This window comes from Artibeus jamaicensis, unplaced genomic scaffold, assembly GCF_021234435.1.
Source record: "Artibeus jamaicensis isolate MK-2021 breed Jamaican fruit bat unplaced genomic scaffold, CSHL_Jam_final contig_240, whole genome shotgun sequence".
Taxonomy (NCBI): domain Eukaryota; kingdom Metazoa; phylum Chordata; class Mammalia; order Chiroptera; family Phyllostomidae; genus Artibeus; species Artibeus jamaicensis.
The window spans coordinates 19,352,215-19,367,516 of NW_026521506.1; the positions used below are offsets into that span (position 1 = coordinate 19,352,215).

General features: G+C 41.5%; 2 protein-coding genes across 7 annotated transcripts in view; one reads left to right on the forward strand and one right to left on the reverse strand.

The window, feature by feature from the left end:
• FGF13 (fibroblast growth factor 13) overlaps positions 1–15,302 on the reverse strand; it is a 610,827-nt gene that overhangs the window by 479,081 nt on the left and 116,444 nt on the right. The window lies entirely within an intron of this gene.
• Positions 13,138–14,673, forward strand: LOC119060117 (feline leukemia virus subgroup C receptor-related protein 2-like). The gene is given in 3 exon segments (XM_053662395.1): positions 13,138–13,303; positions 13,306–13,949; positions 13,951–14,673. Coding segments are annotated over 3 exon segments (1,533 nt in total).

A 15,302-nucleotide genomic window follows, 5' to 3' on the forward strand; every position in this document is an offset into this window, starting at 1 on the left:
TGGTTATTTCTCTAACCTGATAAAATCTGTCCATACACAATAATTTGGAAGTATCATAACTCACCAGCGAAATAGTGTAAGTGTTCCATTTAGAATCAGGAACAGAAGAAGAATGGTAAGCTTTACCACTTTGATTCAACATCATACTCAGGTCTTAACCACCACAGTAAGGTGAAACAATGGAAAAGTAGTCTCAAAGACCAGAAAGGAAGAAATAAAACTGTCATTTTTTACAGATGATATTATTAACTACATAGAATAAAAGAATCTTACAAATTATTAGAATTCTATTAAAAGAATTTAGCAAGGTTGTCAGATTCAAGATTATAAAGTACAGATAGTATTATTCTATTTCCAAGGCTATATGGGGGCCCTTGGGGGTTCATTTTATTTTTTTCATTATAATTAATTTTTGTACATATGTTATATGCCCTCTTCTATACATACATTTCACTGTAGTCATTACAAAACCAACAACCACTTCCCCCCTTTCCCACTGGCTATCACCATACTGTTGTCTGTGTCATCCCATAAATCCAATAAAGAATGAAAATAAATTAAAAAATTAAAACAGCTAGAAAGTATGGAGGCAGAAAGATCACTGCTGTGCTCCCCTGATAGTCCAGACTGGAAAGAGAAGAGCTTCAAACAGAGCAGTGGTGGTGAGTACAGCCATTTGAGGGTTGTTGGAGGAAGCCCACTATTCAACTCCAGAGCTCAGAGAGGGAGGTGAGACTAAAAGGAGCCTAAAAAGAGCCTAGAACCACCCCTCTTGACTGCACCTCCTAACAGTGGACAGTGGAGCTGCTATCTTTGTGATCCCTGCCCCAGTGCAGTGCTCTCACCTCAGCTCCTGCCTTGCTTCCTCTAAAAACCCTGTGCCTGTGAGCACAACCTATCTTAGTCCTAGCCTTCAAATTACATAACCAAGTGAATCAAATAAATTAGCATTTGTTGGGTCTGACTGACGCAGCCTCTCTCCTTACAATAAAAGATGAAAATAACCTCATTATAATGTAAGAACAAATCTCAATCTCTTAACTAATCTCCATCAAAGGCATAGTACTTGTCAAATTGCTGTTTATGGGTTATTCTGCATAGGTTTTTTGATGAAGTGAATAGTGATAGAGAGGATTTTTTTCTGTCTCAAAAATAACAATGAGCCTTGGCTAGTGTGGCTCAGTGAATTGAATGCCAGCCTGCAAAGCAAGGGGCAGCTGGTTCAATTCCCAGTCAGGACACATGCCTGGGTTGTGGGCCAGGTCCCCAAGTCGGGACGAACAAAAGGCAACCATACATTGATGCTTCCCTCCCTCTCTTTCTCTGTCCCTTCCCATGTCTAAAAATAAATAAAACTTTTTATTTTTGTTCAAGTACTGTTTTCTGCCTTTTCCCCATACCCTCCCCACTACGCCAGCCCTCCCTGCCTCCCTCCCCCATTTCCACCCCCTTGTCATTGTTCATGCATCCTTTATGATTGTTCCTGTAAACCCTTCACCCTTTTCCCCCATTATCTCCTCCCCTCTCCCCTCTGGTCACTGTCAGCCTGTTCTCACTTTCAATATCTTTGGCTATACTTTGCTTGCTTAGTTTTGTTGATTAGGTTCCTGTTAATGGTGAGATCATATGGTATTTGTCTTTCACTGCCTGGCTTACTTCACTCAGCATAATGCTCTCCAGTTCCATCCATGCTGTCACAAAGGGTAGGGGCTCCTTCTTTCTTCCTGCTGCATAGAATTCTATTGTGTAAATGTACCACAATTTTTTGATCCATTCATTTACTGATGGGCACCTAGGTTGCTTCCAACATTTGGCTATTATAAATTGTGCTGCTATGAACATTGGGCTGTGTAGGTTTTTTTTGGATTGGTATTTCAGGGTTCTTAGGATATAATCCTAGCAGTGGAATTGCTGGGTCAAAAGGCAGGTCAATTTTTATTTTTCTGAGAAAATTCCATACTGTTTTTCATAGTGGTTGCTCCAGTCTGCAATGCCACCCACAGTGCACTAGGGTTCCCTTTTCTCCACAACCTCTCCAGCACATGTTTGTTGCTTTGTTTATGATAGCCATTCTGACCGGTGTAAAGTGGTATCTCATTGTGGTTTTAATTTGCATGTCTCTGATGGCTAGTGATACTGAGCATCTTTTCATATGTCTCTGGACCCACTGTATGTCCTTCTTGAAGGAGTGTCTGTTCAAATCCTTTCCCATTTTTAAATTGGGTTGCTTGTCTTCTTAGAGTGGAGTCATGTGGATTCTTTGTATATAAAAATAAACAAATAAAATTTTTTAAAAGAACAATGATTCTAATATATCCTAAGCCCCAAGAATGTCCAGACAGCTGTCAGAATACTAATACAAATGTAGATTTGAGGGTTGCCCTTTGATTCATTTAAGACCAGTGGCTGGGCTCCTAGTTTCACAATACTTCAAGTATCTGCCCTTGAGCCTTTCTGTACCATGTCTCCTCCCCTGCGATCTGGATCTCACCTATGAACTAAAAGAGGGAACAAGCCCAGGGGTATAACAAACCATGCTGTGAAGAAATATAGTACTCTCCATGGAATCCTTTGGTGGACCCCTAGGGGAAGAAGAAGGCAAGCTCTGAATTTCCCACCAAAATTTCAAGCAAAGCAGCTCCAATTTGACCTGTCGGAAATATTGGACTTGGTATAATATTTCACAGAGGATTTATAGGAATCACTGGTAAAAGAATACAAAGCAAAAACATAAATAAATAAACCAAAAATGTGTGAAAACTGCTATATTAGAAGATCCCTGTTCATGAAAATGACAACTTATTCTTTAATCGGTTAAGTCTAAAAAGCCTGGAACCATAACCAGAAATACTGGCAGCACCTGAGAGGTAGACTTGAGTGTAAGGAGGGCCCATCCATACCCCCACAATAATGCAATAGCCATGTGAGCCATCCAGCCACTTACTGAGTAATGCACGCACACACACACACACACACACACACACACACACTCAGCAACCATCAGTAAAGCAAAACAACTTCTGTGAGACAAGGTATGTGCAGGATTTGCAGAGCAGATGGCCCCAGCTTGAAAGCCAGCTTTACCATAATCATTATACCATGTACTAATGACACATATACAGGAGATTATGGAGGTGAGGAAAAGCTACCAAAACAAGTACCTTAGCCAGGGATATGCTAGCACCTACAAATTAGAAGAATGGAGAAGTGAAAAAAGGGAGAGGAAGCAACAAAAGAAAATAGGGAGAGAGGAAGGGGAATAGACAGGGACAGAGGGGAGAAGGGAGGATAACAGGCCAATAAGAAGAAGAGTGGAAGGCTCTGAGCAGCACTGACAGTAAATAACAGTAGGGATTTTTAACAGAGGACTAAACTCCAAAAGGTAGCTAACTACGGAAAGGTAGACTACTGTGTAGAAACTTGGCACTTGTAGGGCCCAGCTGAGGTCCCTCTAGGGGAGCCATGATATAAGCAAGAGGTAGGGTATTTATTTTCCTTTTGAAAATCATGAATACCTGTAAACAATAGAGTTCATACACTAGCCAGAAAAGGTGGAAATCTTCCTAATAATTCCCACTTTCTTGCTAAGTAAAAGCTCAGATACCAAGCCTCGATGTAAGGATCTCTCATATGCTGAAAAGAAAAGGGGCATCGCTAACTTTATATGTAAGCTACATTCTTTGGCCCAAGTGGAAGAAATGGTTATACCACCATCTATCTTCTGCTCTTTTCCCACAATACCACAAGCCAAGAAAAGTAGCTGCTATGGCTTAGCATCTTCACAAGCCATACAGAAAAGGTCAAGCAAGAGGAGCAATCTATTTTTATATGTGATATTTAGTAATATCAAATACCATAATTAATGATATTTAATGTGTGTTATATTAGTATTAGTGGTGTGTGAACCATTAATTTCCATTTATCATCCTTACTTAAGAGGACCTCTTCAAGATTGCTCTTCTTAAGCTAAGAGGGTTCTTCCCCAAGTCTGGCCCTTTCTTTCAGACTCCATGCCTTTCTGATTTAATGGCAAGAAGTGGTTGACGTCAATCTCCTTTAGTCCCATCATGATAAGAGAGAACTAAAATAATTCTGATTTCTGAGATTGAAATTATTTTGTCCAATCGATATGTAATTTTCTTCTTAAGCTCTCTTGTTGGTATACTCCTAAACTCTGCTCATGCTAATGTCACATCAGCTTTTTAAGTAGCTTTCAAGTAACTGGGTGCCAATTTGGGTAGAGGAGCAATCTTTTGTAAGGCCAAGATGTTCTGAGTTTGTCCAGTCCTCAAACACGACTCATTCACCTTCAAACTGAACAAGCCCATCAAGATTGAGGAAAATTTGCTGCCTAACCATAAATGCACCAGACTCAGAGATGCAACTCTAAACTCTGCTGAGAAGCTGGCATTAGAAATAAAGGCCATATCCTCCTCAAAGCCATTTGGGCAAGAAGCCAATAGTCCACTATGCCTCCAGAGATTATTAATATTGTGGTTGGTTAGAAATCAATAAATGTACATTTTAATAACCTTTGAAGCCAAAAGCTAGTGAATAGTCTGCTGCAAATACCTAAAAATGGGTGAGATTTATTTTACTGCTGTTGCAACTACAGCATTTGTTTTGAAAACATTCTATTATTTGTGGTTTTTAATCCAACATGGTATCATATTTTTAAGTGAGAAATGAGTTTACAATTTTTGAAAAAGAATATTCAATGGAGATTGGGTATTACTTTGCCTTTCAGGAGAACTAAAAGAGCTGTTATATGAGGAGTACTTGAGGAATAAAAATAGAATGTGAGGAAATTCATGGTCTTCAGAACAAATATGAAATACTTTTGCAATGAAAAAGAAGTGCATTCGGGCCCCAATATACTCTCTTGAAAACTATATACAGTAAATGAGTCCTGGCTGGTGTGGCACAGTGGATTGAGTACTGGCCTGTGAACCAAAGGGTCACTGGTTGGACTCCTAGTCAGGGCACATGCCTGGGTTGTGGGCCAGGTCTCCAGTAGGAGGCATGTAAGAGAAACACATTGATGTTTCTCTCCCTCTTTCTGTCTCCCTTTCCCTCTCTAACATAAATAAAATCTTTAAAAATACTTTAGTAAATGAAATTATATGTAGATTTTTAAAAATTGGTTTAATATCTCAGCAGACCACCAGATGTTCCTCCTGAAACAACTCTGTGACACTTTAGTACAGAACAATTTCAGAAGATGAGGAGCATACAGTACTCTGGAAATACAACTCTATAGACAGGGCTAAATATTAAGAATTTCAAGTAGGCTTTATAAGCGGATTGTTCTGAGGACTGAGAAGAGATTTTGAGAAGGACTTTTGAGAGAAATACAAAGCAGAGCCCAAAGCATCTGTAGGTTTCCAAGCCATCCCAGACTCCCAGGCATCTAACATGAGCTGTCTTCAGCCCTTGTAGTCCCCTGGGGGGGACTCCCTAGGAGAATGCCACCAAGGCATTATATAGGGCTGTGCTTTCTAAAGAAACTGAGCTATTTTGAACTTTGACTGAGTCGAGAGCTTAGGCTTGTGGGGTCTGCTTCCATATTTCACAACACAGAACCAAAGAGGAAAGAGGAGAACCTACACAGGCCATGACCTTTGCTTAGGGCTAATACCGTAACTACATCTGTACATGGCTTGTGCTTTGATGCATAGATGGTTGCTTTTGTGAACTTTCCCAGAAATTAATGTCATTGAAATGGTGTTGATATATTCACCAAAAATAAGTTTATTTAAATAGAAATTTAAGTAATTCTGATAGACATCATCCAAATGTATAATGTCTTTGACTATCTCTTTGAGAAATATTAGCATATTACAAAACCCCATGCTCATGTCCATATTATGCAACTATTTGTTTCTTTCTTAACAGTTGTCTGAATGGTAGTTACACCAATGCCCAGACTGTTAGAGAATTTGGGTCAATGTGGAAGATTGAACTGGGAGAATGGCCCCATGGGAAGATTTTAATCTCTTCTTCTATCTCCTTTTTTTCTCTCTTTCCCTCTCTTCTCTCTGCCTCACTAAACTTACCCCTCTAGCATCAGGATTCCCTCATTTATGAACCAGTCATTACTCTTCTCAAATTTTCACAGCATTTATAATCCTTATCACTCTAGAGCACCTTATACTTCCTCTTGTTTATGTATGTGCATCTTCTCCTTCCTACTGTTTTATGACATGACAATTATCATAATCAAAGAGCTTGCTGAGGCCCTGGCACATACTAATGCCATAGTACAGTTGGGAGAAATAAAAACATGCTTATGGAGATGATGAACTCCTTGAATTTGACCTTATCTGGGAAGCACTTTATCTGCCCTTCCATTCTAAATGAAAGCTTTGCTGGATAGAACAATCTTGGTTGTAGGTCTTTGGATTTCATGACTTGGAATACCTCTTTCCAGCCCCTTCTTGCCTGTAAGGTCTCTTTTGAGAAATCAGCTGACAGTCTGATAGGAACTCCTTTGTAGGTGACTGTCCCCTTATCTCTTGCTGCTTCTAGGATTCTCTCCTTCATTTTAATCTTGGCTAATGTAATTATGATGTGCCTTGGTGTGTTTCTTCTTGGGTCCAACTTCTTTGGGACTCTCTGAGCTTCCTGAATGTTAAAGGGACTTATCTAAGAAAAAGAAGTTAAAAAAACATGAACAGTGAAAGGACAGCAAACTCACAGTTATTAACAACCACACCTAAAACAAAAGCAAACTAAAAGGACAGCTAGATCAGGAGTGGAAACATAGAAATGAAGATCCCAAGGAGGGTTAGCAACAGGGGAGTGCGAGGAGGAGAAGGGGAGAGAAGGTACAGAAAATAAGTAGCATAGACAGTAGGTAGAAAATAGATAGGGGGAGGGCAAGAATAATATGGGAAATATAGAATCTAAAGAACTTGAGACACATGGTCATAAACTAAAGGGGGGTAATGGTGGGGACGGGGGGTAGGGTGGAGGGGAATGAAGGGGGAAATAGAACAACTGTAATGGCATAATCAATAAAAAAATAAATTAAAAAAAGAAAAAAACATGCTTATGGATAGAAGTTCTAATTTTAAAGTCCCTGCACCATCATTTACTAAGAACATGACCCTGGAGAAGACATCTAACTTGTCTTCACCTTAATTTCCTCATCTTCAAAATGGGAGTGACACCTGATGATGGAAGAGGATGAGGAAGAAGAGGAGAGGTAGGAAGTGAAAAAAAAGTCCTTGTCAGCACCGCATTGTAGAAGCACAATATTGGAGTCAGATGAACCTGAGCTCTATCATCATTAACCTACTGAGTCACCAAATATTCAATACAAGTTACTTAGACCCTCAGAGTCTGTTTCCTCATCTGTGAAATTAAAATAAAAGTACCTACCCTGATGATTTGTTAGTTAAAGAATGAAGGGACCTAGTCAAGGGCCTGGAACATAACAACACCTCCAACAAATGAGAGGTATTATTATTACACCTGTGATCATCAGTATGAGTCATATTTTATTCCTGATCTCAAGGGTTCCCCAGATCAGCAAAGGAAATGAGACACATAGAGCAGCATCTTCTTCCCAATATGCAGCAGTATGTGTGGAGTGCCACGTGGGTAGTACAGATGGGAGAGCTCTGGAAGGTAAAAAGGAAGGGAGAGCTCACAGGAAGCAGCAGCAATGTGGGAAAACCCAATAATGCAGAAAGAGTTCATCAATGTGGGAAGGGTTCAGCAACTTGAAAAGGCTCTATACTTAGTAAAGCCCAGTTCCCTCACCATTCCTACGCAGCCTAATTGTGCACTCGATGCTAGCCACTTTCCCACAATAATACCCAAACTCAGGAGTTCTAACAATGTCCTTAGAGGCAATGGGAAATCAGAGATGACTTTCAATCAGAAGGGTGATATGGTAAGAGCTGCACTCTAAGAAAAATAATCTGAGAATGCCATGGAAAATACATTTAAGGGGCCAAATAATTCAGAATATACAAAAGGTGGAAACAACCCAAATGTGTATAAATAGATAAAGGGATAAACACATATGGTCTATTCATACAATGGAATATTATTCAGCCACAAAAAAGAATAAACTACTACAACATTGATGAGTCCTGAAAGCATAATGAATCCTGAAAACATTATGCTAAGCAAAAGAAGCCAGTCACAGACATCCACTTACTCTGCGGTTCCATTTATATGAAATGTCCAGAATAGATAAATCCAAAGAGACAGAAAGTAGATTCACAGTTTGTTAGGGCTGGAGGGAGGAGGCACAGGGGATAGTGGTGTGGTAGCTGAGGGGTTTGGGGCTTCTTTCTGAAGCGATAAAAATGTTCTTAAATGGACTATACAGGTAACTTGTATGGTGTGTGAATTGTATCTCAATAGAGCTATTTTATTTTTTTACTATTCAATTACAGTTGTCCCAGTTTTCCCCCATTGCTTTCCTCTGCCCCCCGCCCCCATTCTCTGCTCCCACAGTCAGTCCCTACCCTGTTGTCCATTACCATGGGTCCTGTATACGTGTTCCTTGACTTGACCCTTCCCCTTCTTTCCTGCATTATTCCTCCCTGCCCCCATTCTCTCTAGTCAACAGAGCTATTTTAAATAAAGGCCAGTCAGGAGCCAATGTGGCAGTCCAGGTATGAAGTGCTACAGGCCTGAGACTGGGAATCAAGGACAGACAAGAGTGATGTGGGACAGCAAGAAGTGAGAAAACATTCTCAGACCCAGATTCAGAGGAAAATAAAGATTATGACTACTTTGAAAGGCAGGCTAACTGTGCCCTCAAGAACCTGGGGCAGAGATGGAAGTGTGGTAGAGTGGTCAGAACAGCAGACTTCATCATCACCTAACCTGGGCTTTAGATCCACTTCAGCCATTTAATTGCTCTTTGACCTTGATCAAGCCATGAACCTCCTTGAGGGCAATTGTCAAAATTGTGCAAAATGGGGGAAATGATAGTATCTGACTCATGGAGTTGTTGGTAGGAGTCAATGATGAAAATGGATTAATGTCAGGTGAATTGCCTAACACATAGAAGGTCCTCAATAATTATTAACCAGCATGACCATCATTATCATTACTCAGATACTTTTGACTGAATAAGGAGAACAATGGTGGGGAGGGAAATTAAGTTCAAAGAAGCAGTTTGTAGGTCTTGGTATTTGGTGAGCCTAAGACTACAGCTTCTCTGTTTTCTAATTGATTTTTTTACTTAAAAATTTTAAAATCTATTGAGGTGACACTAGTTAACAAAATTATACAAGGTCCAGGTGCACAATTCCATAACCCATCATCTGTGTACTGTATTGTGTACTCACCACCCCAAGTCAAGCCTCCTTACATCATTATCACTAGGAGACATTAGCTGATATGACTTCACTGCTCAAAATACCTCTTAAGCTGTGTTTCCAAAAAGAACAAGTGAAACTCAATAGCCACTCTATCAGTAAGGAATACCCTCTGACAAATGTGGCCTTTGGCACACTCATGGGTAACCAGGGACCTTGGGCAACACTGAACTGTTCTACCGTAACTTGGGCTTAGCCATTTCCTTCCTGCCTGACAAAAGGAGAATTACATACCCCAGTGCAGTCAAAAACATATCAACTCACACTCCTTGATGTAGGACCAGGATTGTATAAGTCAGAGGTCAGCAAAGTATGGCTCATAAACCCAATCTAGCCTGCCACCTGTTTTTTAAATGAAGTTTTACTGGAACACAGTCCTGACCATGTGTTTCTGTACAATCTGTGGCTTTTTCATACTACAGTGGCAAAGATCAGTAATTAGAACAGAGACAATATGAACTTCAAAGCCTCACATATTTACTACCTGGCCCTTTATAAAGTTTACCCAACTGTGGTTTCAATTATATTGGGCCCAATACTGGGTCTTCTGTGATTTTCTAGGTCCTTCAACATTTTTCCATTTTAAACTCTACTCTTCTTTATATATTTTACCAAGGCCATTATTAATATTAGCATTATTTTTCAGTAGGACTCCTTATCTAGCCAGCTCTCACCAAACTTAAACAGGTCTCAGGTACAAAAGGCACTGGACTCAGGACTGCTGGGCACTTTAAAATATAAAACCTATTTATAATTTATTAATTCCTTAACCTGCAACCACTATGATCAGGCATCCATAGATCATGAGGTGTCGTATGCAGTAGAGACAGGGCAGTGTGGGGAACAGGCACTGGGCTGGGAGTCTGGAAATGTCCTTTCTAATCCCAGTCTTTCCAACAACTTGCTGAGTGGCTCAAGGGAAATTGCTTTTCATTTCTGGACTACAGGGTCCTCCTCTTAACCTGAGACCTTTATGTTCTCTCCCAGTCCCATGACTCAGGCTCCAAACTCTATACAATATAAATTACTATAGTCCAGCCTCATAACATCTGTCAAATAATGAGGCTCCAATAAGACAGAGCATATAAAGCAGTTAGCACAGTGTGGGGCGCATAGCAAGCATTCAATAAACAGGTACAATTACTATCACCATGAGTAAGTATTTGCTTTTTATTTGCTAAACACTTAAATTACATTATCATCTTTTTAGAATATGATAAAGCACATTATCTTACATTACAAGACTTTAGGATACATTGCAGGCTGAAGAAAAGATGACATAAGAATCTAAACTTAGAGAAGAAATAGAAGGTGGTTATGTCCATTAAAAAAGGGCTTTTTCCTTTACCAAATAATTTATCACAGGTTTCTCGCAAAAAAAGAAACACAACACTTCCCTTAAGTAAAATTTTGTATAACTATGTGATTGTATATGTGATTGTATGAGTTGTTGTATAACTATGTGATTTTCATTCAATTCTTCAAGATCATTTCTACTGTGTAAAAAAATATGGCATGCTTGGTACGCATGCTTCACACTATTGACTTCTCTGGGCAATAATAAGATTTCAGAAGTAATTTGAGTAATAATTCATGTGAATACTAATCTTAAATGTCTGCAAAGTGGAGCTAAAGCAAACTTTGACCTCTATTGCAAGATCTGTAACCAAGCAGCCACGCTAAGAAGAACTCTTCCTACAAGCATGTCAGCACATTCCAGCTTTCAGAGCACATTCCATACACAGAGGTGACCTTAAGCTGCCTGGTAACTCTACATAGGCACTCAATATTGAGTGTCCTCCCTTGTCAGATGACTCCACAGAGTCACAGGGAAGTTTGGTGACTTACCCAGGGCCATCCAGCTTGTCAGCCACAGAGGTGCTACCTCTGTCTATGTCTTTAGCATAAATTTGTCCAATTCCAATGTCATGCACTTCTAAAGGTTGGGCTTCACTTTTAGAAGCCCAGAGTTTTGTCATTTCCTGCTGATTGTGGTCTTATGGCCCTTGCACTTACAAACCTTTAAGGTTGGATAGAGAAACAGCTTTCACAGATGGACTGGGAGCACAGGATAATCAATTTGGGCCTTCAAGATGTTTATCCTCATTACTGTTTCTGGCATCTGAATTACATATTTTAATGATTTGTTTTATTGGGCTCAGACTCAGAAATATGTTAGCAGAGATGACAACTTCTAAGATCTAGTTAGGACTCTAAATAAAATGAAAACATGGGAAAGCTAGTTCATAGACTTCAAACGGGACTTTGACATTCTTTATAGACAGATTTTAAACTCTTCATTGCCAAGTGTGAAGGAGCCAGGATTTACTGGTGCAAGCATCTCCCTGAAAGACAAGGAGGAGACCAAGAAGACCAAGAAGACCAAGAAGAAATGGGTGGTGGAGAAAGATAGAGTCCCTGAGCAGCCACTCTGTAAAATCACTCCTGCACATGCTGAACAGATGATGAACTCAAACCTCAGGATATTTCCAGAAAGCTTCAGAAGCTTTTAAATTATCCTTTTGTGCAGAGGCCATGTTATTTTTCACTGTTATTCTACTTTTAATATGTATCAGACCCTTGGGATATAAAAGTGATTAAGATGCAGACCTACCCTTAAAGAGTACACAGTAGAGTGAAGAGGAATAAGCTGACAAGTACAAAGTATGATAAATAGAGGCATATGCTAGGCACTATTATAGCCCACATCTGGCCCCTTATAGTAATGCTTGTAGATGTTATTTTATCACATCTAAAATTACAGTTGGAGGGGAAGCATATTGTAACTTGTTCCTCTAAGACTTTCCTTGAAACAAAAGTAACTGGTTGTCATGAATACATTACATACAAGACACATCTTAAAAAGCCAAGGCAACAAATAAATTAGGCTCTGCTGATGGAAAGTAATCAGAAAGCCTTAGTTTATGGATAAAATATGCTGATTGTAAAATATTTATCTTTCACTGCTGAAAAGAGAAGAATCTGGTTCTGAAAGCTGGCCTCTCAGGCCATCTGCCATAGCTAAGTCTGAGTTTCCAGTGAACCTTCAGGACAGTTTAAAACAAATATTTATAGCCAGAAGATGTGGACTGAAGTGAAGAAATTATTTGTAGGGTTACCTCAAAGGGCAGGTGGGATTTTTTCTGTGTAGTCCTCTGGGAGGGGCAAATGAATTGGAGGGACAGTTTAGGGGGTAGGGGTTAATTGGACGGTTTCCATGGCACCAGGGACATTGGGATGGAATGCACCCAGCAAACTGTGGCAAAACATCTGGGTCTCCAAGCCCAAGGTCATTGGGAGTGGGCAGGGTAAGAGGCAGGAAGGAGAGGAGGGGCAAGGTAGGAGGACCAAGGAGGCCCAGGGAAGCTCAGTGAAATTGAGGAGGGGCGGTCACGTGGGCTCTAGGGGGCTAGGCCCCAAGCTATCCCTGAGCGGACAGAGCCAGGGGAAGTGGCTACACGAAGAGCAAATTCTTTCCTGCACCAGGGGCTGAACGTGGCCAAAATGCCTTAGAACAAGAAAAGGCACCGGCAGCTAGGATGCACGGCTGAGGGGTCTGCAGCTGACCTGGGGGTAGCAGGCCACACAGAAAAGTGAGGGCAAAGTCTTCGAGGTGAGCATTTGGAAACCAACTTGTGGCTTTTATGCAAGTTTGAGTCTCAATTTCTTCTGCGACATACCAACAGACTGAGACATGTGCCCTACAAGCTTCAGGGGACCAGCATAGGCTACCATCCCTTAAGAGTGCTAGAATCCTCAGCACCAGTTCAGGGCTCCGGGAGAGGCTATGGTCATGGTAAATGAAAATCCCAACCTGGAGGAAAGAGATGGCACCCCTGAGCAGGAGTTTGTGCTCCAGGAACATCCCAGCATGTCTGCCCACATCGGCATCTCTGTGTACCCCAGGAGTTCAACCCACTCCAGTACCTTGGCCCATCCAGGTATCTTGGCCAGCCCAAGTTTCTCAGCACACCCCATAACTCAGGACACAAGGATTTCACAGTGATCAAGGTGAGCAAGCTTCATTGGGCAGTGGTCCTGTTATTTAGCTGCTACACAATGTGCAATGCCTTCCAGTGGATCCAGTACAGCTCCATTAGTAATGTCTTGAACTTTTATTAGGTCAGTCGCTTTGCCATCGACTGGCTGTCCATGTGCTACATGCTGACCTACATCTTTCTACTAATGCCAGTGGCCTGGCTCCTGGAAAAATTTGGCCTGAGCACCATTGCCCTTGCTGGTTCTGCTCTCAACCACCTGGGGGCCTGGGTGAAGTTGGGCAGCCTGCAGCCACATCTCTTTGCAGTCACCATACTGGGCCAGGTCATCTTCTCTGTGACCCAGGTCTTCATCCTGGGCATACCTTCCTGTATAGCTTCAGTCTGGTTTGGACCTAATGAGGTTTCAAAGGCCTGCTCCATAACTGTCTTTGGCAATCAGCTTGGAATTGCAATTGGGTTCTTTGTCCCTCCTATTTTGGTACCCAATATCGAAGACAAGGACAAGCTTGCCTACAACATCCACCTCATGTTCTGCCTAATAGGAGGTTTTGCTACTCTTTTTTTTATCCTTGTCATCATTATATTCAAGGAGAAGCCTAAATATCCCCCCCAGCAGGACCCAGTCCCTGGGCTATGTCTTGGCATCCCCTGATGCTTCGTACTTAAGTTCCATCACTCGGCCCTTCAAAAACATGAACTTCATACATGGTCTGAATGTTGGGGCTTTATATGCCTTGTCCACTCTGCTGAATCGCATGGTGATCTTGCACTATCTGGGGGAAGAAGTGAACACTGGAAGAATTGGCTTCATCATCATCATTGCAGGAATGCTTGGGGCTGTAATCTCAGGCATCTGGCTGGATAGGTCCAAAACCTACAAGGAGACAGTCCTGGTTGTCTATATCATGACTCTGGTGGGCATGGTGGTGTATACCATGACCTTGAACCTGGGACATCTGTGGGTAGTGTTCATCACTGCTGGCACAATAGGCTTCTTTATGACTGGCTATCTCCCACTGGGATTTGAGTTTGCTGTGGAGCTGACATACCCAGAATCAGAAAGCATGTCATCTGGCCTCCTCAACACATCTGCCCAGGTATTTGGGATCATCTTTACCATCTCCCAGGGCCAGATTATCAGCAACTATGGGAACATTTTTCTATGTGTCTTCCTCACCCTTGGGACAGCCCTCACTGCATTCATCAAGGCAGATCTCCGGAGGCAGAGAGCAAACAAATAAAATCCTGAGAATAAACTCCAGGAAGAGGAGGAGGAGGAGAGCAATACCAGCAAAGTACCCACCACTGTGTCTGAAGAGCATCTCTGAGAGAAAAAGGTGGCTGCATCTCAGAACAAGGAGAACCCACCACCACCACCTTTTCAGTCAGCACAGCTGTTGCTGTCAGCACAAAGATCTTTGCAGGAGCAGCTTTTGCAAGGAACTGGCTGGAATGTTTATAGCTTGGACAGCAGTGCCCATGCTTCCTGGAACCCACTCAAGAGCTTACATGGTCTGGTTGGGGGAAATCACACCTTTCACCAGTCCAACTCCCTCCCCTTTTAAGTTCTGGGAGCTGATGTTCGGAGAGGCTGGTGAGTAGTGGAGTCAGTTCTGGCTTGGTGCCTTGCCTTTTCTCCTCACCTCTGTCCCTCATGGAGAAAGCCTGCCAAATTATCATGGAAAGAAAGCTTATTCAGGATATTAACTTTTTCTAGTGTCTCAAGACCCTTAGAAGTCCAAATTCTAAGGAGCAGCAGCTACTCTAGATAAGGGTCATTCTTAGGTCATCAAACTGACTGCTAAAATTCTGTAAGAGAGAAAGCTCCATTGGAACAAATCCAAGGGCACTCTGGGCCTAAGTTTTCCTGCCCTAATGTTGGGATCTGTCTCCCAACCAACTTTCCTAGGAGTTGATCAAACCAAACACCAATAAAACTTGAGAAAAACTTTGTGGC